Genomic DNA, 26894 nt, shown 5'->3' with positions numbered 1-26894 from the left:
TATAGAACACTTTCAAGTGTACTTGATATAAATATTATGAATAGTGTGGAAAATATGTGTTTAATATAATATAATTTAGAAATTCAATAGTATCTTGGAGTACATATATTACTATAACCTAAATTAATTTATGTCTATATACTGTACAGTACTACATCAAGACGTTAAATGAAAAACAAGAGCGTTTAGAATAAATAATCTTTACAGTCTAGTGCTCCAGATGTGTGCAAGTTCACTGTGCAACATGTTGCAAGTAGTTACAATTCATAAGGTAAGAGTTGTTGTTCTCTTTACAGTTTGGTTGATGAGGAAAGGTCATGACATCATCACTACAAACAAAAACTCCTAAACTGTGGTCCTGCAGCTCTGCAATCAGCTGATGACCAATACAGATGTGGACACTACACTACTGTGGACACAACTGTAATCCACTAAACCCCACTGCCGGGCCAGCAACACAAGTCTGGCTACAATAGTCTATGGTCTATAGTCTCAGACAGAGGAGACAGTGTTGTTGGTGGGTATGTCTCAGACAGAGGAGACAGTGTTGTTGGTGGGTATGTCTCAGACAGAGGAGACAGTGTTGTTGGTGGGTATGTCCATGCAGGGCAGACTGGGCAGTTCCTTTGGGCTGCTCTTCTCCAGGACAGAGATCTGGGTGACTGTGCTGCTCTCAGTGAACAGGGTACGACGTTTCTTACTGTAGCTCAGGTAGCCCTGGGTCTGCCACTTCCACAGCCTCTTCTTCAGCTCTGCTTGCACCTGCACACACACACACACACCACACACACACACCCACACACACACACACACACACACACACACACACACACACACAGCACATACAAAGCACATACAAAGCACATACAAAGTACACACACACAGCACACACAAAGCACACACACATACATGCACCGACACGCACGCACAGGCACAGACAGACAGACAGACAGACACACACACACACACACACACAGACACACAGACACACACACACACAAACACAGACAGACAGACAGACAGACACGCACACGCACATGCACACACACACACGCACACACACACACACGCACACACACACACACACACCGAGAAAACACTACTGTTACATTATCACATAGCTAAAAAGGTCAGTGCCCTACATGTAAGCAGTTGAATATCTGAAACAAGGACAGTGTATTGGTATACTGATGACAAGGACAGTGTATTGGTATACTGATGACAAGGACAGTGTATTGGTATACTGATGACAAGGACAGTGTATTGGTATACTGATGACAAGGACAGTGTATTGGTATACTGATTACAAGAAGTTGACCCTCCCTGCTTACTTCACCATTCAGGAAACAGTACAGCAGAGCCACAACAAAACCCTGTGGGACATGGAATAGAGTGGGAGTTATACAAAACAATATATATCTTGAAATTTATCATATTATAGCACACAAATATTCACACATACATCTATCCTTATCCCTAGAATGTACACAGGCACACACACACACACAGACACACACCTGAAAGGAACCCAGGCCTAGCTCTATGAAGATGCGTGCCTCCTCTCCTGTGTTCTCTGGCAGGAAGGCGAACACCATGTAGTGCATCCCAAACAGAGGGATCAGGAAGAGAGTGGACTTGGCCAGTCTCCTGCGCACACACACACACACACACACACACACACACACACACACACACACACACACACACACACACACACACACACACACACACACACACACACACACACACACGCGCACACACACACACACACACACACACACACAAAGAAACACACATAGTAACGACAAGAATCGCAATAATGATGTGGACTGTACGTATCATTGTACGTATCATTGTACGTATCATTGTACATTGTGAATGTTTCAGATAATTGCACTTCCTCCATAAACAGCAGCAAAGCAGATCAGAAAACAGCTTGCCAGCCTTCGCTGTCTGTGGATTACAGAGTGTGTGCGTTTGTGCGTGCGTGTGTGTGTGTGTGTGTGTGTGTGTGTGTGTGTGTGTGTGTGTGTGTAGAAGGGAGGAAGTATCTCTGACGCTCACATGAAGTGACTAGTGTCATTGCCTCCGACACCAGGGGACTTGAGCTTCTGGACCAGAATACGGATCACATTGATGAAGATGATGAAATTGACCTGGATCAGAGGAGAGGGAGTTACACACAATACAGTGTGATATATAAGAGGCACTCCTCAAAACTACAACATTCTCAAATAGTTTTAAACAAAAAGAAATATTGCAAGCAGTGGAGTGATGAGATTTGTAGTCCTCTTTACCAGGAGTGATGCAGTTATGGGTCCTTTGATGATCCACCAGATGAAAGCCACATCAGTGTCATCCCAGCAACTGCATTAGGGCAATTAAGTCATAAAGCACATGATGCAGCACAGTGTCACCCACCTCCATCAGTATTACCTACAAATTATCCACTTAGGAATACATTAGAAGGAGATATGACAGTATCAATCCATGCTTCTTTGGCTTCTAATAATAGTTTCAACTAATGAGATGGGGAAGAATTAATTTTGTGACATTTGTGACAGGGTCTGGTAAAAAGGTCATCAATTAGGGCACGGTCATTTTTCAGATTATGAAAGTGCAGATTATAAGATTTGAAATGATGTGTCATACACTGAAATCTGAAAATAGTTGAAGAAGATATGCATGTTTGAATGTTGGTACCCCTCAAAGCAAATACCAGAGAAACTGGCTCTGAATCAAAACATACACAAAACAGCTGGCAGCTAGCTCAAGAAATGTATGGTAAATATGGAACATCTAACTGCATGTTTAGCACATCACAACATGCTGATAGAACATGGACATGCTAAAAACACATAACTATGCATAATTAGATGATCACAGGACCCGAGCCATCCAAATCGGAAATTGTTCGAACTACTGTTTTTGCACTGTACTTGAACTTCCTGTAAAGTTGACTACATTAATAATGTTGATATGCTGATTTGCTGCTATTACTTATTCTATTATTGTTGATTGATTTGCGTTCTTCTGCTATTACTTTATACTATTATTGTTGATTTGGATCCTGCTGCTATTGACGCTATCGCTGGTATTGTTGATTGTTGTTTTTATATCCTGCTTATTTTATTATTGATTTTGTATTCTGTATTCTACTGCTATGCCAATGTCGAATGAACCTGAACCCAAGAAGTTGACTCTGTACATTGATCTAATAAAAGCAATTCAGATTCAGATTCTGACTTACCCAGTAGCCTAGGTTATTCACGAGACAGTGAATCCAATTCACAAATGATAAGTATTTACTATTATCCTAAAACTGTTGTTTGTTATATTGAGTTGGCTCTTCAACACTTCAAATTTCGTAATATGCAAAAAAAAAAAAAACACACCGACATGCTGACCTTTTGACCAGACCGTGTCACATTTTCTATCTTCACTAACCCCCCCCCCCCCCCCCCCGTCATTCAAAATGTACCATAGCCATACCACATATTGACGTTTTGAATAAATCATTAATATTACGAGTAGGTTTGAGTTGAATTCACCCTTACCCCCTGTTATCATAGAAGTTGCGTGTCAGAACCCACACCATCAGTATTATAATTGGAAGACCTAAGAGACACAGAGGATGGTCAAGCATCATGTAAAAAAACATGAGAGAGAGAGAGAGAGAGAGAGAGGGAGAGAGAGAGAGAGAGGGAGAGAGAGAGAGAGAGAGAAAGAGAGAGACAGACAAAGAGAGAGAGAGAGAGAGAGAGAGAGAGAGAGAGAGAGACAGACAAGAGAGAGAGAGAGAGAGAGAGAGAGAGAGAGAGAGAGAGAGAGAGAGAGAGAGAGAGAGAGAGAGAGAGAGAGAGAGAGAGAGAGAGAGAGAGAGAGAGAGAGAGAGAGAGAGAGAGAGAGAGAGAGAGAGAGAGAGGGGGATGTCGTGGAGGTCACCCACCCCAGCCGATGAGGGTGTACCACCAGAAGTACTTCTTCTGGGAGACAAAGGTGAGGGCCAGCAGGGTCTGTAGGTACATGCCCTCCACCAGCAACCAGAAGTAGTTCGCCAGGATGCTGAACTGGAAGAAGGCCACTGCAGACTTACACAACGTCTAAAGCAGAAAACACAACATCATCCTCATCAGATAAATACTAGATTGCGCTACATCAATAGCTGTCATAGTGTGACTCATAGAGAGGGTCTGTGATGATACAGTATGTCTCTGAGGCACTGATAATCACTATAAAGTGGATCTATCCACACATATCTTATCTAAAGAGCTATTCCCTCTGCTAGATGAGGCAGTGTGCATCTGTGTGTGTGTGTGTGTGTGTGTGTGTGTGTGTGTGTGTGTGTGTGTGCCTGTCTGTGTGTCTGTCTGTATGTGTGTGTCTGCATGAGCGTGTGCGTGTGAGAGTTATAATTACACTCTAATCAAGGTCACGGTCAATGTCCTCTTGTGGGAGAGCAGCCCATTCAGGTTGGGGTCGATATCAGGGTGACCATTTAGAGTCCCCAGTGATGAGGGTCTGCTATCAGGTAGCGAGTTTCATTAACCCTGCCGGCCCCCCTCCACCTATCCCCTAACCCGTTTGCTCCTTCCCACTGTCATAATCACAGTTTTCACCCTTTCTACTTTTGTCCCCTCCTCTCTCTAATCCCTCTATCTCTCCTTGGCATGGTGGATTTACTTTCTAAAAATGGTGCTGCCATTTGTGAACCACCTCTCTCCTTCTCTCTCTCCTTTACACCCGGAACCTTCTCACCCTCTGTCTCTCATCTCCCTTAATGAGTCACCACTCTTCTGCTGATCCCAAGAAACTCACAGCTGCACAAAAGGGACAATTAAACAAGTCTGTCCTATCAGCATAAAAGTATGTTCAGGATAACAATTAAATGCTGGTTTCTCACAGCCTTGTCTCAGTAGAAATGTGCTGCTCAGATGGAACAGTCTGGTTTCAAACCCGTGTTCACAAGCTCATCACCTTGGCCAAGCTGCAGCGGGTGATACGCTCGAGGGTGATTGGCTGCCCTTTGCCCCCCCTTGAGGCCCTGTTTAAAAGTAGGGCTTTGGGGAGGGCCAGGAAGATCATGGCTGACCCTACACACCCAGGACACGGTCTCTTCGCCCCGCACCCCTCAGGCAGGAGGGTGCGGTCTCTAAAAACTGTGAAGGCCCGACATGCACACAGCTTTTTCCCCACAGCCATCCGGCTCCTAAATGCTGCTGCCCCCCCCGCCTGACCTGACCCCTATCTATCTATCTACCCTCCCTCCACCCCCACCCAGAGAGCTTTGGACTGTCTGGACATGAACACTTGAACACTTGATCTTTGCACTTCTTATATTTATATTATTTATGACTCTTGCACCTTTTTTTTTTCTTTCTTTCCTAACACCAGGGGAGCCACCCCTCCTAAATTTCGTTGTTTGGTACCTGTACTGTAGCAATGACAATAAAGACCATTCATTCATTCATTCATTCATTCATGATGTTGGTTTGCACTGTCTTGTCCTGTCTTGCACCTGTCCTGCTGTAAACCGTGCTCCACTGTCCCAAACTAAATTCCTAACATGTTTATATGTCATGGCAATAAAATCTTCTGATTCTGATTCTGATTCTGATTCTGATTCACTCTTCTCCTGCAAAAGACAGCCATGGGCTTTTAAGAGTCCTACTATATGACAGTATGACAGTATGACAGTATGACAGTATGACAGTATGACAGTATGACAGCATTACAGTATTACAGTCTAGAAAAACTACAGTAAAACAGGCAATATGCTAGATACAGCATATTCATATCTTACATACATGCCCTTATTGTGCGATGAGAGTATGAGAGCACATTGCCCTATAAGATGTGAGGGTAAGAATGAGTTAGAGACAGCATTGGTGTCCCCTCTTAATGATGTCACACTCACGGTCGACATGAGGCAGTGGTCCATGTTCTCATCAGCAAACAGCACCCCATCTTTGATGAACACTGCACTGGCCCGGAGGATGAAGGAGGAGAACAGGTTGATGTGGATGTAGTTCCTGGTACAGTGGAACTTCCTGTGGGAGAGAGTCCTGTCTTAGATCCCCATCAGGTTAACTGTGTAGGCTATGTCAAGTTGAATATTGAATGTAACTAGAGTCTATATTAGTAACTAGAGTCTAGTATATTGCATGTAACTAGAGTCTAGTATATTGAATGTAACTAGAGTCTAGTATATTGTATGTAACTAGAGTCTAGTATATTGCATGTAACTAGAGTCTAGTATATTGTATGTAACTAGAGTCTAGTATATTGCATGTAACTAGGGTCTAGTATATTGAATGTAACTAGAGTCTAGTATATTGAATGTAACTAGAGTCTAGTATATTGTAATAGTCTAGTATATTGAATGTAACTAGAGTCTAGTATATTGTAACTAGAGTCTAGTATATTGTACTCGATTACAGACAGTAGCTCTCAGCAAAGTGAGACCAGGTGAAGCAAGTCTTAGTGTACCTGAACACAGTGAACACAAAGATGGCCGATATGAGAGAGATGAGGGAGGTGGCATAGCCGGCAGTGTACACCTGTCTGAAGGTCGAGAAGTACATCGTCTGAAAAAATAACATTTTAGAAAGAAACAAAGGTACTAGATTAAACCTTGCTGAGCCCCGCATCATCCCGTCTCTATTACAGTTTTTCTCTATCGCTTTAACACTGAACCTCAAACACAATGACCAAAACCTGAAACTGGTGTATTTTATCTCACACCAATTCTTCACAACGACAAACACATTTCTTGCTTATTACTAATTTTGCAGCTCTAAACCACACATTTAACAAAACACTAAATACAATTCTCTACATTTGGCACAATCTTCCTTGATAAAATATATTGTGTTCACATGGAAAACACTACAATTCAGAATGCTAAACTCAAACCACCAATCACACAATCACACTCCTCATTATGAGCAAACACCTACGGTATTCCTTTTCAATTAGCAATAGCATTAGCAATACAGTTTTTCTCTATCACTTTAACACCTTTTTCTCAAAGCATAGCTCATTTTCTCTTAACTCTTAACACAAATCCAAAAACTCACATACAAAACCCTAAACTTCACAAATCTCTTGCAAAAGCAAACACTGCATTCAAAATAATGTTATGTCTTCTCAAAATAAAATGTTGTCGTCAAATGACAAACACACACCATCAAATGAATAGACACTTGTAACAATGAAGTGAACACTAATAATTAATAAGTAATTCACTTTGCGAGACAGGAAAAAGGCAGTTTTGTCTCTGTCTAAGGAGATTTAATTTTTCTTAATGAATGTGTTCACATGGAGGGCACGCTCTCACACTTTCCTCCTGGCCTTGGTGGGAACGGTGTATGTGTGTGCCTGTTGCCGCTCAGTCCTGGCAGCCTGGCCGTGTGTACTTTGTCTGATGAATACTCAAATATCTGTCTAAAGGGATACTAGGAGCGATAGGAATATTGTTTTCACTAGTGTGTGTGTGTGTGTGTGTGTGTGTGTGTGTGTGTGTGTGTCTCTACCTCTGACTCGGTCTCTGTATCCTTGGCGAACTCGCAGGCCTCCTGATAAGCGGGGTACAGCTCCGCCCAGCCGTCTTTCGTACAGTTCCTGTAGATGTAACCTGGGAAACACACCAACAAATCAGAGAGAAGTGCTGGGTGACGAACCACCCGAGCCTTTAGCCTGAAGGTTTAATGTCGTCAGTGACCTCAGTGCGCTTCGTGTTTGCCAATAAAAACACAGATGTTCATAGTGTTAAACTGAACAGTGCGACACTGCTCAGCATTTCACCATCAAATACAGAGTAAAACAAGAGTTTGCAACGGTACTGCCATGTATAGAAAATGAAACAATACAGAGCGAGAGAGAGAGAGAGAGAGTGAGAGAGAGAATGATGGAGGACGAGAGCAGTAGAGAAACAGATATTGAAAGAGGAACAGAGGATGATAGCGAGAAAGAGCAGAGGGTAAGAAAGAAACTTTAGAATGGAGAAAAGAAGAGATCACAAGCGGGAGAATAATTTGAAGAAAAAGAGAAAAGAGTTGGAAACACAAACAGTGTTGTGTTTGGCAGCTCTGAGGAGGAGTGGTGTGTTTTGACAGATATCCATATTCATAGGGGAGTGTGGGGTCAGGGGCTGTGAGGTGCTGCTACACTGTGAGGTGTCTCCTGGTGCTGCTACACTTCTGGAAGACCAAACGTTGCCATCCAATCAGGAGACAGAGACATTCATTTTCAGATTATTCTCATCAGGATGGGAACGTTTTATTTTTACTTATTCTATGGAACGTACAGTTACAGTACAAGTTATCAAAGAGAGCTTCAGCACTTGATACTGTGAGGCGATCACAACCCAGTGGCTTCACGTCCCAACAACAGCTTTTACAGGAGGGTCAAATGTCCACACACACTCACACCCTGTGTGTATAAAATAACACAAATGTACACACAGAAAGCATACAAAAAGAGTGTGTGTGCATGCACCCTGATCATTGATACGTTTGCTGCAAATTGAACATCAACAAGAGTCGTTGTAGACCAGAGCAGTTTCCTGGTGGTGAAATCTCCTGACATAACTGGGCCATCACAATGATGGACGAGGCAAGTCAGTCCACACATGCACGCAAGCGCACAAGCATGCAGGCAAGTATGCACGTACACACGTACACACACACACACACACACACACACACACACGTACACACGTACACACGTACACACGTACACACGTACAAACACACACACACACACACACACACACACACACTGTTATGATGGACGAGGGGTGTCAGTCACGGGAGAAATAGCCCTCCTGCTCTGTTCATTAGGATTTAATGGGCCGGACCATAATTCCATCTGCTTCTTAATAAGATGGGTGGGTGGAGATATGGAGACACATCTCCCACTGTCCTCTGGAGGGCAGATGACTGATAACACACATCCAACACACACAGACACACACACACACACACACACACACACACACACACGCACACACATAACCGAGTTGAGATGGTAAAGCACTGTACCAGCTGTTGAGTGGTGGCAGCCCATAGAACATGGAGAACATTGAGTACATCCAGTTACACCTGATCTGTGTGTGCGTGTGTGTGTGTGTGTGTGTGTGTGTGTGTGTATTGTTCTTTACTTTTCTGTAATACAATCAACACTTGTGGAACATGACATTGAGCAATACAACAACGTGCCCTGCCTGTCCACCTTACTCAGAGCTCTGTGTAAAGTCTGACCCACTAATCACCAGAGGGCTCTGATGAATATGAATAAGAGGCAGATTGAAGCAGTAACAGTGTTCTCTCCCACCATGGCCTGGAGTGGACTGGCATGACTGAGCACAGTTCAGCAACACTGATGGGGTCATCACACTGACACACTGTGTGTGTGTGTGTGTGTGTGTGTGTGTGTGTGTGTGTGTGTGTGTGTGTGTGTGTGTGTGCGCGTGCATGCGTGCGTGTGTTACAGTTTCGTTCAGCTCCTCTGTGAGACAGCAGTATGAGAGAGTGTGTATGGGGCTGAGTAGTGGGTGGTTTGACTGATAACTTGTTGATGGAGGGCTTTTTTTATTCCTGTTTTCTCATTAGCATAATGTGGCATGTAGCACAGAGCCCTGCAGGCATGACGAGGGTGGGTGAGTGGTTGGCTGTTGTAGCTTAGCCCAGTGCAGTCAGAGGGCTAAGGCTAAGACTCCAGGGGGAGCAGACTGCTCACTATTGCTGAGCCCCCGTGGCTAACGAGCACAATTGCTAACTCTCTTCCTCCCCCATGGTCTTGGCTCCATCACGGAACCCTTTGATTTGTCATTATTTCATTATTTTCCTTCCGAGGCCCTGCATTCGGTAGACTGAACTCAAGCAGCGCTACTTGTCCTTGCCTGAGTCTGCAGAGGAGGGCAATCCAGAGGGTACTAGCACCCACGCCAAACTGAGTTATGAGGTCATAAACGACAAACCTCCACTCCTCCTCGGGGCCCCACGCACTGAAGACCAAGCTTAAGGTTCTACCCTCTCGCTCTTGCACTTTCTCTCTTTCCTTCACTGTCATTCAAGGAACAAGAGAAGACTGTCAGTCCAACATCCCCTCCTACACACACTCACCAACACACTCTCACTAAAGGATTTCCATCTCTCTCTCTCTACTTAAACTTTGACATGTTTACACAATCGTAACAGTGACTCCATGGGGATGTTCTTTGCAAAGAGCACACACACACACACACACACACACACACACACACACACACACACACACGCACACGCACACACACACACACGCACACACACATACACATCACACATGTATGTCTATGTGCTGAGCGTATCGTATCTTATCTGGCTTAAGCGGCTGTCATGCTTTATCTAATGTCAACCATTTAATGGTATGACAGGCCCTAACCATGTTTGTTTTCTTTAGGATAGCCAGCTGGACAAGCCTGGGTCAGGGAGGAGGGGGGGTCACACATAAACACACTGAGGAACATAGGTTTCTGAAGCCAAGTGTATTTCAGCTGGAGGGAAATCATGTCTCTCTGTATATTTGAGTTTAGACTCCTTAAACACGCACTCTGTGAAACCATAGAGATCCCTAGAGGTTTCCAAAACATCAGTTAGTGACTCAGATATGTTGTTATCTAAACATGGATGTACTCCTGTGTATTGGGTACATGCACCACTGCTGTTTTGCACATACCTAATTATTATATTGGCCTATAATTGCACATCTCCAAAACCTACTGCCCTTGCTCTGTACATTTCATACTGTACATATATCCTAACTGTACATATTGAGGTCTTTATTATAGGCCAATATAATAATTAGGTATGTACAAAACAGCAGTGGTGCAAAGGCTAAATTGAAGTCCTGAGTGTGCAATGTTCAATGTACAATGTTCCTCCTGTTGTGGGGAGGGGAGGGGAAGGGGAGCTGGGTGGGGGGGGAGAGTTATGAGGCAAGGCTACTACCAGGATTTATTTTCAGCAGATTGACAGACAGGAAGAAGCTGTTTGTGAGCCTAGACTCCTGTACAGCCTCCCATGTGGCAGGAGGGCAAACAACCTGTGACTGGAGGGGGAGGTGATGGCCTCCGCAGACACCGCTTTTCCTGGAAGACCTCAATGGCATTTTGACAGTTTAAAGGCCCACATTAGTCATTTTGACATTTGTTAGCTGATATACTACATTCTGGTGCAGCACATGTTATGGAACAATGATTAAAGTCACTAAATTGCCATTTAGGTCAAAAGGTGTATACATTGTATTTTCTTAGCTCCTCCTAAAACGATGTCCCATGTGCTGTGACGTATGACATTTCATAATGCTACAGAGCTCCGAAGTGTGGCGTGGGTAGCCTGTTTGTAAAGTAAGCGCAAGTCAAATATAACCCTCCCAACCCCCTTCATCACCTTTTTTGCTCCTAGCTACAGTATACTGTATCTGGTGTTACTTTCCCAAATAGCTCCATGAATGACAAACTTTTTCAAGGAAGCACAACTGGCTGGTGTGGGACTTTAAAAGTGGGGCCAAAGGTTAAAAGTCAGACATTACCATTGTTGACGAAGAGCTGGGAGACGTTGGCACAGGAGACGTTGACCACCTGTCCCACTTCGGCACGGTGCCAGCACCGAATATCATCCCACTCCGTGGGACATCCTGAGAGAGATATACACAGGAAGAGGGGATGTTAACACAGTATGCTACTTCCTGTCAGCCGGTGAGCGAGGAGCAGATTTCCGTCTTTATTTAGAAATACAGCGTGAACTTTAGTAAGCCGTATATCACTCAAGGATAGTATTACTAATGTAATAATAGGGTGTCATAATCAAAGTTTACAAACTGGCATTTCGCAGAAGATCACTCATCATGTGCCATAGTATGTTGGAGTTGTACACTTTACTCCTGATAATGCAAGTATCTCTTTTGGCCTTTAAATCATCATCATGTAGATTCTAATTTCTAATCTGAAGCGTCTAATCTGAAGGGGGCACAACATGAAGTTGTTTTGGTTTATTCCATATACTGTAGGTGTACCATGGGCGAGCCGTCATAATAAGATATAAATGCGGCGCATGCCCAAGCCTTTTAATTAAAAAAGCATTTAAATGTTTGTCTCTCAGTGTGTTAGATCGTTTTGGTTTAAAACCGCTGCCCTGCTGTACATACAGTATCTATCCCATTTTGCTAATGGAAAGCTGTCAAGAAAACAGCTTACTTCGCGCATGCGCTCTGTGATTCCGAGTAGTTACAGTACAGTAGGCCTGTTCACTGAACATGATCATTTTGATAGGCAAAAAAGCTGGCTGTGACCCAATGCATAGACACGCATGCGCACAGGGTTGCCAGATGGGGCGGGTTACCGCCGAATGGGCTACTGTATTTAGCGGTTATATACTAGTTAGGCTGTAAATTGTCAATCTGGCAACCCTGCATGCACAACTCTACTAGCATTTGAATTTTTAGCGGCACTTGACACAGTTCACCTCATCGCCACACTGTCAATATGAGTGATATTAATTCAATAGAATCTTTGCGTTCGGTGCCGTTTTCTCAGAGAACATTTGAGGAAAAAATATGAAAAACATACATGGCTAGCTGGCTGCCCAGAGGTTAGCAAACTGTTTTGTTGGCCATGTCTCCTTTTTTCTACTGAACACACAGTCTTATGGAAGAGTATTCCATCTCCCGAAAGGGCCCCCCCTTATTATCAATTAATTTGATAATGTGTCGTATCACATCTTGTTGCACCACGAATCCCATTCGAATGGCACGAAGATGCATCCAACGATAGCCTTGCATTTGGCCACTTCCTGATAGTTACTCCTGCACAAAGGCTATTACCTAATTTAAATCTGAGTGATTTCTCCTTCTGTAGCCTAAAGACCCAGTTCGCGACAACGTCGCTTCAAAGTACGAATACTTGTTATAATAAGATGATTTTGTGCCAATAGACAAAGAATGTCCTTATTACTAAAGCCAATTCGAAAGTATAACTTGATAAGAGCATTTATGTCATTCATTTTAACCAGTAGGATCAATAAACACTAATAAATGCAGACTTTTTATCTCAGAAATTCTGACTTTTTATCTCAGAAATTCAGACTTTTTTCTCAGAAATTCAGACTTTAATCTCAGAAATTCTGACTTTTTATCTCAGAAATTCAGACTTTTTTCTCAGACATTCTGACTTTAAACTCAGAATATAACCCCCCTCCCCGCTTTCGGGAGAAAAAAAAAACTCAAGTTGGTGGCCCTAATACTCTTCCGTACAGTATGGACCACGACAGGCTATGGCGATTTAAACAACCTCCATACCGCTATGACTAAGCATGAGCATGCATCTTCCCTCATACTTTGTCTGGTAAAACTTCAGACATTTGGCAACACACAGAATTGTTCTGTGTGATTCTAATGTTGGACCCAGATGTTGTGCAGAACACAGGAGACGGAATGCGAAGGTAGAATTCAAAAATAAAGGTACTCTTTATTGAGTCGTCGGGCCATAAATCAACCGAACAATAAATGGAACAAACAAAAGTTGGAGGTAGTCTCCAAAAAATCCTAATCGCCTACGTAGGCAAGGCATTTACATAAACTCAGCAACACTCAATCAATACATAACTTCCTATACGGCGAGGAACGCTAAGGCTCTGACACATAGTACTCACGTAGATCAAGTGAACAACCGACACAGAGGGAAAACACAGGGGGATATAAATAGACCAAGACAATCACTCACGGATGTTAACAATCACAGACATTAGGACAGACAGAGAAACAAATACACATCAAAGGAGGCACCAAAGGGTCACTCAACAGTAGAGCGATCCCCAACCTGACAGTGCCCCCCCCCCACGGCACCTGCCATTCACCTGGGTGCCTCAGGATGTAAACGTCGATAGTCCTCAATCAGAGTAGGGTCCAGTATATCCCTCTGAGGCACCCAGGACCGTTCCTCCAGCCCATACCCTTCCCAGTCCACCAAAAACTGAAACCCCCTACCCCTCCGACGGCAATCCAAAATCCTCCTCACCGCGTACACCGTCTGTCCATCATCCACCGCATGGACGGTGGAAGCAGCAGTTTATAAGCTACCGGGTTCACCCGCCACACCACCTTGAAGGGTCCCACAAAACGAGGCGCCAGTTTCCTCGACTCAATCCGGAGAGGAAGGTCCCGGGTCGAGAGCCACACCTTCTGCCCCGGGCGAAAGATCGGGGACGGACGACGCCTGCGGTTGGCCTGAAGCTGGGACCGGACCGAAGCCCGCTGAAGCGCCGCCCGAACCCGCCTCCAGGTCCGACGACAGCGACCAACGTGGGCCTGGACGGAGGGCACCTCCGCCTCCTCCTCCTGCTCAGGGAATAGGGGGGGTTGATAACCATACTGACATTGAAAGGGGGACAGTCCAGTGGATGAGTAGAGGAAGGTGTTGTAGGCATATTCCGCCCACGCCAGCCGCCGACTCCACGTCGCCGGATTGCCGGAGACGTAGCACCTCAGCACGCCCTCCAGGTCCTGGTTGCCCATTGTCTCCGCCCATTGTCTCCGCTTGCCCATTGGATTGTGGATGAAAGCCAGAGGACAGGCTGACGGAGGCGCCGAGGCTGGTAGCGAACGCCTTCCAGAACCTGGAGGCGAACTGAGGGCCCCGATCAGACACCATGTCCTGCGGGAGACCATGCACCCGGAAAACGTCCTGCACCACCAGGTCAGCCGTCTCTCGAGCCGAGGGGAGCTACGGTAGTGAACCCGTCGGAGGGAGGGAGACCCGAGATGAAGTCCAAGGAGATGTGGGACCAAGGACGTTTGGGGATGGGGAGGGGTCGGAGAAGCCCTGCTGAAGGCTGACGGGAGGTCTTGCTGCACGCGCACACCGGACAGGCTGCCACAAAGGCGCGCGTATCCCCCTCTGCTGTGGGCCACCAGAACCTCCTACGAATAAAGTCCTGGTTCCTGGCAGTCCCGGGATGACCGATGAGGGACGATGCGTGCGCCCATTGAAGCAGCCATGAGTTCGCAGCCTTGGGGACATAATAGCTTCCCCGGGGGACCTCCCCCAGGATCGGGCTCCCGTCTAAACGCCGTCTTCACTACCCTATCGATCGCCCATGACACGGGGGCAACAATGAGGGTCTCTGGAACAATGGGATGGGTTCTCTCTACTAGGTCCACCGGGTCAAACTGTCGGGAGAGGGCGTCTGGCTTAGTGTTCTTAGACCCCGGCCGAAAGGAGATGGAGAAGCCGAAGCGAGTAAAAAACAACACCCACCTGGCTTGGCGTGAATTGAGCCGCTTTGCCATGTAGGCCAGGTTTTTGTGGTCGGTCCATACTACAAAAGGCTGCACGGCCCCCTCCAGCCACTGTCTCCACTCCTCCAGCGCCAATTTAATAGCCAACAACTCCCGATTCCCCACATCGTAGTTACATTCCGCCGATGACAAAAACAGCGCACACCTCTGGGAGAGCACTGCCCCCACCGCGACATCGGAGGCGTCCACCTCCACCGGAAATAGTATGTCAGTATCTGGGTGAACTAGGACAGGGGCAGAGGTGAAACGCTGTTTGAGGTTCACAAAGGCACTCTCCGCCTCCGTGGACCAACTCCCGGTTCATTGAGTTTACGGTTAAAAGCATAACTTCTCGGGGTGTCAGCGCGGTGGTTAAGGGCTCAAAATGACCGTATACCGATGGTGAAGTTAGCAAAGGAGTATTGTGTTTCTACCACATTCACAGCCGGTGTTATTCACGGGCAAAGACGGTGCATAATAGCGATTTTTGTGTTATGCTTGTTGTAAATAAAAGTTCTATGATGCATTGAAATGACATTAAACTAAGATAATACGATGGTCAGCATAATTTTTCTAATCTTTATTAATAAGCAATTACAGAAACTGTAGTGACATTTTCCAAGAGCGAATGTGGTATTTCAAGATGGCGGTTAGCGAAGAAATCTATGAACATGGGATGACGATTTCCATTGACCAATCAACGGTGTGCAGCGTCACACGTCACACGCAGCCTGGCAAAAAGGTTCCGGGTCTAAATTTGGTTCCTGGTTAAGAAGGGTAGCTAAAGAAGCGAGCCGAACCGAGCCGAGGCGACCCGGGCCGACAAATGGAAAAGCGCCAAAGAAGCAGGCCAGCCCGGGTCGACCCGGGCTGGCACGATAGTGGAAAAGGGGCTTAAGAGCATTGTGTGTCATTTGATTGAAGCCTGCCTCCTTTCTGCCCACACATCCCTCAAATGGATGACAAATTGTCCCTGGGTCAGGCGCTCCAAGTGAGAAGAGGTGTGGGAGGGAGCAGTAATGAGAAGCCTTCTCCCCCCCCCCCCCCTCTCTCTCTCTCTCTCTCTCTCTCTCTCTCTCTCTCTCTCTCTCTCTCTCTCTCTCTCCCTCTCTCTCTCTCTCTCTCTCTCTCCCTCTCTCTCTCTCTCTCGCAATCTAGTATTTATCTGATGAGGGTGATGTTGTGTTTTCTCCTTTAGACGTTGTGTAAGTCTGCAGTGGCCTTCTTCCAGTTCAGCATCCTGGCCAACTACTTCTGGTTGCTGGTGGAGGGCATGTACCTACAGACCCTGCTGACCCTCACCTTTGTCTCCCAGAAGAAGTACTTCTGGTGGTACACCCTCATCGGCTGGGGTGACCTCCACGACATCCCCCTCTCTCTCTCTCTCTCTCTCTCTCTCTCTCTCTCTCTCTCTCTCTCTCTCTCTCTCTCTCTCTCTCTCTCTCTCTCTCTCTCTCTCTTTGTCTGTCTCTATGTCTCTATCTCTGTCTCTGTCTGTCTCTCTCTCTCTCTCTCTCTCTCTCTCTCTCTCTCTCTCTCTCTTTCTCTTTCTCTCTCTCTCTCCAGAGTCAGGACGCTGGCAACATCAAATACATTGAGATGGACGACTTCTCATTCATAATACAACACAGCTCTTGACTAGGAGTTGCCAAAGTTGTGATGTCATGACATGACTAACAATGTAGTCTTTTGAGAGGTGTCATGTCCGTTGGTCATACTGCAGTCATACTGTACAGTAACTCTCATGTTGCTAATGTCATCTCCACTGTACTGTACCTTGGCGTGTGGATCACATGTTACAGTTAGACTGTTATTTAGCATGCCCTAATGTGCCTGATGAATACAGCACCATGAAAGGGCATGCTGCTACTCTGTGAAGTGTAAAGCCTGAGAGGTGCCCTGTTGGCAGAATCACTACTTAAAATCATTATGTTGTTATTAACACTATGCTCTGCGTCAGTCGAGTTGTATGGAGTGATGGATGAATAGGGTGGTTCTCTCTCTTTCTCCATCCACGGGCTTCGTTAGGTAATATCACCAGGGCTTGAGGGGCTCTCCTCCATATCTCTTCATCCCTTCAACAAGAGAGATGAGTGTTTTGAGAACAATGGCTTGTGTTATTGTCACTTTTGTATTGATCTTTCTTCAATGTCCCACTTTCTCAGTGTGATCCATAGACACACATTTTAAATGCTTTATTTATGTCCACATACAAAGTACAATTCTAAAGGACATAAATACTAACAGTGCATTTTGACATCCTGGAAACAATTTGTTACAGTAATGCTGAGCCAACAACCAGTTCTGCCACACACAGGATGTTATTCGCACAAGACCAGTGGGTTGATCAATACTATGGTTAATTTACCATTGGAATACATTGTCTGGTGTTTTAGACCTCCAACTAATCTCAGGAGTGCCTCTGCCTACTCAATAGTATCCCGCTCATGGGTACAGGAAGCACCGCCTTCTCCATATTGAGCGGCTACCAATAACAGCGGATATTGAGCAATATTTTGCTAACTGTTTGGCCCTTCTCTTAGGAAGACCAGCCATATGAAGGCCTCTAACAACGGACTTATGAACATGGCCCAGGCTGCCAAATATAAAAACTAAAAGTTGACATCTTAGCCCAGTTGGACACACACACACACACACACACAAACACACACAAACAAACATACCATGAGTGCATACATACATACATGTCACCTCACTGAGACACACCTGACAGGTTCACTGTGTTTGTATCTGTCTGAACCGGCTGAGGCAGGGAGTCACACTTGCCCATTAACTTGTTTCAGGGGCAAAGTCTCAAAGTCTGTCTTGTGTACACTATCACAGCACACAGAGACACAGGAATCCATCACCTGACAGTGATGTAACTTTATTGTCCACACGAGGAGCAGGACAATTGGAAGGACATGGTTTGTATTGTCAGAGGTGTAGCCTTGATCTAGTTTGTGAGGAGGTTGAATTCGATTTGGGAAAGAACTGAGTGTATGCTCTCTTTTCCTTTCTGCTCAGGTTTCAATCTCTGTCTCTCACCTCTTCTCTGGTCTGCCCTCTTCCCCTCAGGCTTATGTTGCAGCTGCTTCATGCTGCATTTGTCCCTTTCTCATCCACAGATAGCACTCGCTTTTGTTCTAACACTGTTTACAATATTGTCCTCTCCAAATGTTTGGTCTGGCTATATGATATCTACTCTTATTGCATTCAATAAGTGATACCCTGTGATGGGAGATACAGAGGGAGAGGTAAAATAAGAGATATGCCTAGTAATCAAGGCAAGTTGTACATGTTCCAATATCGCCTTATATGCCTGATACTCTCATATATACATCTTTGGAAGAAATTAAGAGACCACTGCAAAATTATCAGTTTCTCTGGTTTTACTATTTATAGGTGTGTGTTTGAGTATAATGGAAATGTTTGTTTTATTCTATAAACAACATTTCAATGTAACCTGGCAATTAAGCCAGAAAGCTTGTTGCATGTTGAGTAAAAGAGACAGCTTGTGTAGTTAAGGGGATTAATATAGAAAGTATGTTTGGAGGTACTTTTAAATATTGAGACTGCTCTCTTATCGCTGGCCTGAGTCTTCTGATATCACCCTCTCTTTCTTATTTGAAAACTTCCCTCCTTTTCCGGAGCTCTGTGATTCTGTCTTGGTGATGGTTAGAGCTTGAGCAGCCCAGGGTGGTGGTGGTATACAGAGATACAGTAGAGTAGGTGGATTTGTTCCAACAGCAAGTTGAAAAAACACACGCACACACGCACACGCACCCACAGAAATGTATTCTCCATTCCATGTGTGCTCTGCTATCCACTGTATCTAACTGGTTACAGAGATAATGACAATGGTGACTGTGACGATGTTCAGACAGGGAGGGCAAGACAGTAATGGTGGGAATGTGAATGTGAATGTGAATGTCAAGTTCAGAGCATGAACGACATCTCTCCACTCTCCAGTATTAATTTCATCACCAAAATGAATGGTGAAAAAAATATTAGACAATACATACTAAATAGACCTTGAAAAAACGATAACTAAACGAAAATAATTTTTCATTTTTGTTGACTAAAACAAGTTATCAATAAATTACAACAAATTATCTCTGAATGGATAAGAGTTTTGGAGGGAGGTGTTATTTTCATGGTCCTGTAAAAAAATAGAGACAGTAACAACTTGTTTAACACAACTATGTTTAAGGAATATTTTACTTGTGTATCAGGCAGCAGAGCAAGTCCATACTCTGGGTCCAGCCGTGTAGTCTGAGCCAAGAACTCATCAGTTCCTTTTACATCAGCTCTGTTTTACCCTAAGATCTATCACCCCGTCTGAAGCAGGATATTGTGAACATTTGGTTGGATTTAGTTGTCCAAAATTTGGTTAAATTTGGTTAAATTTGGCCTGCTTATCATGTCTCCTAACAGATGGCCAGCTGTGAACTCTGAGGTCAATTCACAGTCTGAGTCTTATAGTCCTATCAAAAGCATGCATGACATTCACACAACTGTAACACTTTCTCATTACAATGTTGCAATTTGTTATAGGTGGAAAATTAATACCATTTACAAGTCATTCACAAGTCAGCCCCATCTCTGCCTGGCAGTCAGCCCCATCTCTGCCTGGCAACGTTTCTCCAATATGGCCAAAACCCTTCATTGATGAAAATAGGCACACGCTTGCTATCGGCAGAACAAGGTGGTAAAAGGTACTTATCATGTCCATTCAAACAAGAGAACATTCAACGTTTCTATGGGAGAAGAAACCTTTTGTAGCCACGAACTGACAGGGGAAAATACGACCAATCTCACGACAGTCTGTGAATCTGAGCGTTTGAGAGGGGCAGTTAGTTTGTGCAATGGGCTGCACATACTGTATCAGTGATTTACAATCACAAAAACCAAATCCCCTTTGGTAAAGAAATAAGCCCAGATTTGGTGATCAATATCAGCCTTGCTGAGGCTAATCCTCTGAAACGCAGAGCTTGTTTTTGCATTGATTAGGCTACACACACACACAATACACACACACACACACACACACACACAGTCAAATCCACAACTGAATTCTAATCATGAGCCTGGCATTTCTAACTCTCTTCCAATAAATTGATATATTAAATGTCTTCCTCTGGAGAGGCAACACATGGATTTACAAAGCAGGACATCCATTCTACTCACGGTATGTGCTTTTGTGCTCCTTTATTATTCCCTCTCTCAATAACCTGAGCCACAGAGGGCCACGCACATATACATGCATGTATCTTCGCAATGCTTACACACTCTAGATAATGTCTACCATGGAGCACTGAGGTTTATTAAACATGTTAATGCCCTTACTCACCATTGCTCTTTGTATGCTTGGGTAGGATGGTCTGCCTTTTCCATCCATAGACTTAAGCATTCACAGATGGATCTCCGGATCTCCGGATCTATCTACGGATCTCCATCCTTCAGATAAATATGGGTAGATCTTGTTCTCGGTCCCAGGACTTACTCCTACTATTTGTTCCTAAAGTCCATACTGAATTGGGGAAAACAGGCATTTAAGTATGCTGCTCCCTCTGCTTGGAATCAGTTGCAAAATGACCTGAATCTTTGGGAGCTGGTCTCACTGGATACATTTAAAGTAATTAGAAATTACTTGGAGGTAGGCACATCTGGCTGTAGATGTTTTGATTGATTCATATTGCCCCAGTTTGATCCCTGATGCTGATGACTTGTGATGAATATTGATGATTATATTTGATATTTTATGATTCTGTCATTTATTCTTTATTTTCATTGTAAATTGTTATATGTTTTTTGTATGTCTGCACCCGTTAACTGTGCTGCTGCCTGTCTTGGCTAGGACACTCTTGTAAAAGAGATTTTAATCTCAATGAAACTTTTCCTGGTTAAATAAATAAATGATATATATATAGGTTGTGACGTATGGGGAAGTACGTAACATATAAGGACATTTTGTGGGTTAATTTGATATGGCTAACATGGAATAAAACGCCAGCACTCACTGTGTTTTAACCGGTTCCGAAGTCTCCGTCTCCTTTTGTCATCTCCAACTCCTACTATACAGTATATATATATATACATATTTATACCGTATTCTCTCTCTCCTCTCTCCCTCTCCCATCGACCTCTCACTCCCTCCCTCACTCCCTTCTCTCCCTCTCTTTATGACCAGTTCCCCTTGGTGGAGGTGATAAATCAGGTGTGGACGTGGCTTCTGTCTACCTGCTCTCCTCCCCTCCATTAGCTGGGTGTTAATTACAGAGGCCTGGGCCATGTGGAGCTGTCACCTTGTCACCCCGAGCACCATCTCCACCTCTAACATACTTCTAACAGCTAATGCTGTTATACCTCCACGCTACCTCTCCCTCCCAATACCCCCACTCTACCTCTCCATACCATTTCTCCATCCACCTCTATCTCCACTACCTCTCCCCCTACCCACTCTACATCTCCCTACCATCTCTCCATGCACTTTCACTACTGCTCCTTCTATCCTAACACTCCATCCCACAAATGAATTAACCAGCTCATCAAAAGGTATAGTAGGTGATTGCCTAAAGTAAAACCTTCCTATTATGTCCAGTTGAGAACCTGAACTGATAACCAAGGCTCTATCCAGGGATGAGTATTGACCACTCCCCCATGGAGAGCATCCAACACATTCAGAGAGGCTGTGCGACCAGTGGACTGAGAGGACTCTGAGAGGACTCTCACCCAGCCCCAAACACCCTCCTCTGGACAGGCTGGAGACCAGCTCATGTTAAACATGGATGAATATTCATGCTGCCTCGTCTCATTAGCATTAGCTTCCCCATGTGTGAGTGACCTGTTTTCAATCAAGCCACCGTCTCCCTGGGCAGGCCTCATCCGGAGGTGACAGAGGAGCCCTTAGGAGGCCCGGGACCAGCTGGAGCTCCACGCTCCATCTCCCCCTGGGCAGTTTAGTCTACCAAGGCAGACCGGAGAAGCCTTCTCCCTAGCTTCCCTTCAACACAGGCTTGAGGGGGAGGCTCATACTGTACCTGCCGAAAGATATGATAATTGCTGTATCTTTGTTTCGGATGATCACAGGAAAACCATGACAAACGATGCAATTAATTTTGAGTGACAACAGCTGTGGTCAAACACAGATGGTTCCCGTAGGGAAGCAGACGACTACCTCACAAAGAGTCTACCTTTCATCTTCACCGGTTCAAGATGGCTGCAAACAGGAGACGGACGCAAATGGGATGACCCCATCACACCACTCACAAAGCTTATCAAAAGAGAGGTGAGCGGGGCGCTCAGGTGGCGTAGTGGGCTAAGCGTCGACCATGTAACCGCAGGGTCCCCGGTTCGATTCCGGCCGGGGACATATCCTGCATGTCATCCCTCCTCTCTCTCTCACCCATCCTTCCTGTCAATTCTCAACTATCTCTATCACAATAAAAATGAAAATATGAGTGGGACTGCCCCACTCAGAAAAAAAAAAAAAAAAAAAAAGAGAGGTGAGCTTTTGGGACAACTGACATTTTCGACAGCATCTCTGATGGGGAGTTCCTCTTTGAGGACAAGCTGTTCCAGTGAGTGATCTATCCGGACTAGTGAGGAAGCGATAATGAATGAGTTTCCATTGATTCTGTGGCCTCATCTGCAGTGTTTCATCAGGACTACAGATGAGATGGGAGCACTCCTGGTTGAGTAAATGCCTTTAATCTGGGAGACCGCTACACTTGATTACATCCCCTGATTGTCTTTGGCTGTACTGGCCTACATCACTGAGGGACAATGCATTTGTGATGGGTAGCTCAGAAATGTGTTCTCCTCTCTCTCAGAATGTGCATTTGTATGTACTGTACGTTGACAGAATTAACCCCCTATATATGCCTGTCTTCCATCAGGGTGTTGGATGTGTCGACCTGTACCCTTCATCATTCTTTGAACACACACACACACACACACACACACACACTGACCTGTCCTGGTTGAGCGGTTGCGGGCCTCCTGCCTGCGTATTTGGATGCAAGCCTCCTGGGCCTTCATGTGCTGTAACACATGGGCACAGTCTGGGTGGATGGCCTCCGTCTGAGGGGGAGCAGGGAGAGGGATGACAGGGACTTTAATTTTCTCCAAAACGTAACATTGGGCCAGTAAAATGTTAATGATCTTATTTCATGTTTGTTGCTATATACACACATATACACTAATCCTAATGTCAATAATCCTTTGTGAGTCTATTTGTGAGTCTATCAAGGAGAGATTGTCTATGAATCTTTTACATGTATGTGAGTCTTCTTTGTGGGTGTGTCTGATCCACAGACCCACAGACGTCCTGCCTCTCTGACAGATGGTAACACCACAGGTGTGGATGACCTTTGGCCCACACTAACTGTGCAGCTGAATGCAGGGTGACCATCAGGGTGGAGAGGCTCACTTTGATTGGACAGCAAACCCTGGCCTATCGCAGAGGGTCACTCATCATGTGCTACAGTATGATGCAGCTGTCGACACCCTCTACTCCTGAGGATGCTGTATGTGTGTGTGTGTGTGCGTGTGTGTGTGTGTGTGTGTGTGTGTGTGTGTGTGTGTGTGTGTGTGTAGGCAGTAAAAGCTATAGGAATGTGTGGGAGTTCTGCTGAGAGGAGAAAGGTTTGGGTTTACCAAAAAGAAAAAAGAGAAACATCAACGTTATACAGTAGAGAGACACACAGGAGGAAAAGTCCAGACTTTGGCCCAATCCCAATTCACCCCTAGCCCTTCGTTTTCACCCCTATGGCTCGATTTGCGCGTTCACGTTTAGGGCGAGGGCTGTCTCAATTCATATTTCGTCGAGGGCTAGGGGTAAGGGGGAGGGCTAACTATTACTTCGTTTCGAGGGATTTCAGGACCAGACTAGCTTCGAAGGGCTAACGGTACGCTACCCCTTGATACCAGGATGCATTGCGAATCATCTACAGAAATCTTATGTCGCTCTATTCAATGCGGAAATGTCATTTTAATTCTCTGTAATTACTTATTAATAAAGATTTGAAAAATTATGATAACCATCTTATTGTCTTAGTTTAATGTCATTACAATGCATTATAGACCTTTTATTTATAACACGCATAACCCAAAAATCGCTTTTATGTCGGTGCTGTGTCTAACGTTACAGTAACGCAACGCTGCATGACAGTCGAGCATTTCAGAGATGTACAGTCATAAATCAATTATTACCTGTGGCGTTTGACAGCGGATGATGGTACACATATGTAAAGTTATCTATCAAACGTTCGGCTGACTTGTACATGATGCGCATTTTGACCTATTTCCACCCGCAATCTAATCCGAGCAGTTGTTATTATGTAATATTATTAATGGGTTGTATCATTCATTTCAATGCATTATAGACCTTTTCTTTATAACAAGCACAACAACAACAAAACGTTATCATGCCGATGTGCTGTGTGTCTAACGTTACAAGCTGATTTGTGCATGACAGCCGCGCATTGACATTTCCATGTCTGATGTCTAATGTCTGTTGTACTAATGTCATTTCAATGCATTATAGACCTTTTCTTTATAACAAGCACAACAACAACAAAACGTTATTATGCCGATGTGCTGTGTGCTGTGTGTCTAACGTTACAAGCTGATTTGTGCATGACAGCCGCGCATTGACATATTTCCATGTCTAATGGCATATGACACGCGAAATGTAACTACAGTTAAGGATACGCGTAAAGGATGATGATATATCACCGTTCGACTCTACTGAGAAATGTTTCCGCTTATTTGTCATCTCTCCTTCACAGGCAAATGTGGCCGCGTCCCCAAGAGATCCTCTTTCTACGTTTTTGACCACCACTATGATGGATTGATTTTTGGATTCTAGACGACGAATTGTTCTGAGAAAGGCGCTTGGTAACGTGATTTTTGGACAACGCTTTATGACTATTGATGGACTGGTTGTTTTGGTTGGAGTCATTCATTGTCATTAAATTCATTGTCATTATTGCGATGTCCACAAAAAAGACATCGCTGACGGAAGAGACTAAAAAAGGAACGTCTAAACACTACAGTGTGTTGATAACAAACGAAAATAGATGCTTATAGCACACGCAACAGAAATAAACACAGCTGAAGAAGGCATTGCGAGATGTGAGAATTCGCCGGCAACACAACGCGTCAACCGTACCGCGTGATGACGTAGGCGCCGTGAAGGGTTGTCCCAATTCATAGGGCTTTGATTTCAAGGGGTAGGGCTTGTGACGTATTCGAAGGCCTTGCCTTCGAATCGAGTGACACTCGAAAACGAGCCATAGGGGTAGAAAAGAGAATCGGGATTGGGCCTAACTTGTGTTTCTCTCTACTGATAGAGCACATACAGAGAAGAACCCCCCTAGATCATGCTCACTGCTTAAAATAAACCCACTGTCAATGGAATTCTCCAAAGCAAAGGGTCATCGGCTCAGAGGAAGTATGCAGAGAGTGAGTGGAATAGAGAGATGATGTGTGAGCGTGCACGTGCGGGCGCGTGTGTCTGTGTGTGTGAACATTTACCTTGCTCTCTTCCTGATTAAAGGATCACTGACTGTCCAGAATGTCAATGAAACAAATCACCAGACAGAAAAAATACATTTTGAATTCTGAAAAGGTTAAATGTGTCAAACCGCGAATACAATGATGACACATGGAGTCATTAAGTGTTTGGCCTCATACTTCTAAATCCTATGATGTGTTAATATCAACCAGCAGATGTGGCTGAGCAGCTCAACATCACAACAGCAGGTAATAAAGAGATGAACTGCCAGCTTGCCCTACCAGACACAATATAACACCCACAGCCAAACACTGCCAAGCACTCTCCACCAGTTTATGGGTCAATCTATTTTCATCTCCAGTCTCTGACTGCACACAAAATTACAGCATTCAAATAGTTTATTTCACTTAAGATACTGCAGCAAGAAATGCAGCGTGAAAGAAATCTCAGAGATGATTTGCCAGTGCCAGTGGCGGACTGGCCATCGGGCAAGCCTGGCAAATGCCAGGAGGGCCGCGAGACTCTGGGCCGCTCAGAATGTATCATATAAAAAATAAATTAATAACATATTTGTAATTTTGTCTCTGGTGGTTTTCATTGAAAATAACTTATTTCAGCAGACCGCGGGCCCAAAACATTTTATATCGGCCCGGGCCGTCCGTGCAGTTCTGCCCAGGGCCTAACGAATTTTCTCATGATCAACTCGTTGCTACGCAAAGCTAGATAACTCGAGTAGAAGAAGAAGAATAGAATATAAGAACGAAATCTGTTTGCGACGCAAGCAGGTGCCAGCAACACTCCTCAACTAGCACTAGGACTAACATTGAACTTGTGGTAGAGGGAGACGACGAGGGAGAGAATGATTGACAGGGTTGTAGAGAAAAACAAACTACTTAGTAGTCTGCTAATTACATGAAGGTAAGACACATTTATTACACTGTGGCTGTGCAGTGCTCTTTTTCTGCTTTGGTGAAGCTAAATGTAATATGCACTGTGGCTGGTGTATTGTTTAGGCTCATACATGTGATGGTTCATGTAACTGTAGCTTTTTTTTGCT

General features: G+C 44.6%; 1 protein-coding gene across 1 annotated transcript in view; it reads right to left on the bottom strand.

Moving 5' to 3' along the window:
• Positions 1-564: 564 nt before the first annotated feature.
• ghrhrb (growth hormone releasing hormone receptor b) overlaps positions 565-26894 on the bottom strand; it is a gene marked incomplete at both ends in the record, with an annotated part of 30514 nt that continues 4184 nt past the window's right edge. Inside the window, 12 exons of the mRNA XM_080536612.1 lie at positions 565-762; positions 1332-1373; positions 1518-1647; positions 2065-2156; positions 2298-2367; positions 3558-3618; positions 3950-4103; positions 5918-6050; positions 6490-6587; positions 7536-7636; positions 11575-11679; positions 23292-23400. Coding sequence (XP_080392738.1) covers positions 565-762; positions 1332-1373; positions 1518-1647; positions 2065-2156; positions 2298-2367; positions 3558-3618; positions 3950-4103; positions 5918-6050; positions 6490-6587; positions 7536-7636; positions 11575-11679; positions 23292-23400 — 1293 coding nt within the window. The remainder of the gene's footprint in view (positions 763-1331; positions 1374-1517; positions 1648-2064; positions 2157-2297; positions 2368-3557; positions 3619-3949; positions 4104-5917; positions 6051-6489; positions 6588-7535; positions 7637-11574; positions 11680-23291; positions 23401-26894) is intronic.

This window comes from Nansenia antarctica (assembly GCF_963989245.1).
Source record: "Nansenia antarctica genome assembly, chromosome: 7".
In the NCBI taxonomy this organism is placed as follows: domain Eukaryota; kingdom Metazoa; phylum Chordata; class Actinopteri; order Argentiniformes; family Microstomatidae; genus Nansenia; species Nansenia antarctica.
The sequence above is the reverse complement of the archived record's forward strand: the minus strand, read 5'-3'. Positions and strand labels throughout refer to the sequence as shown.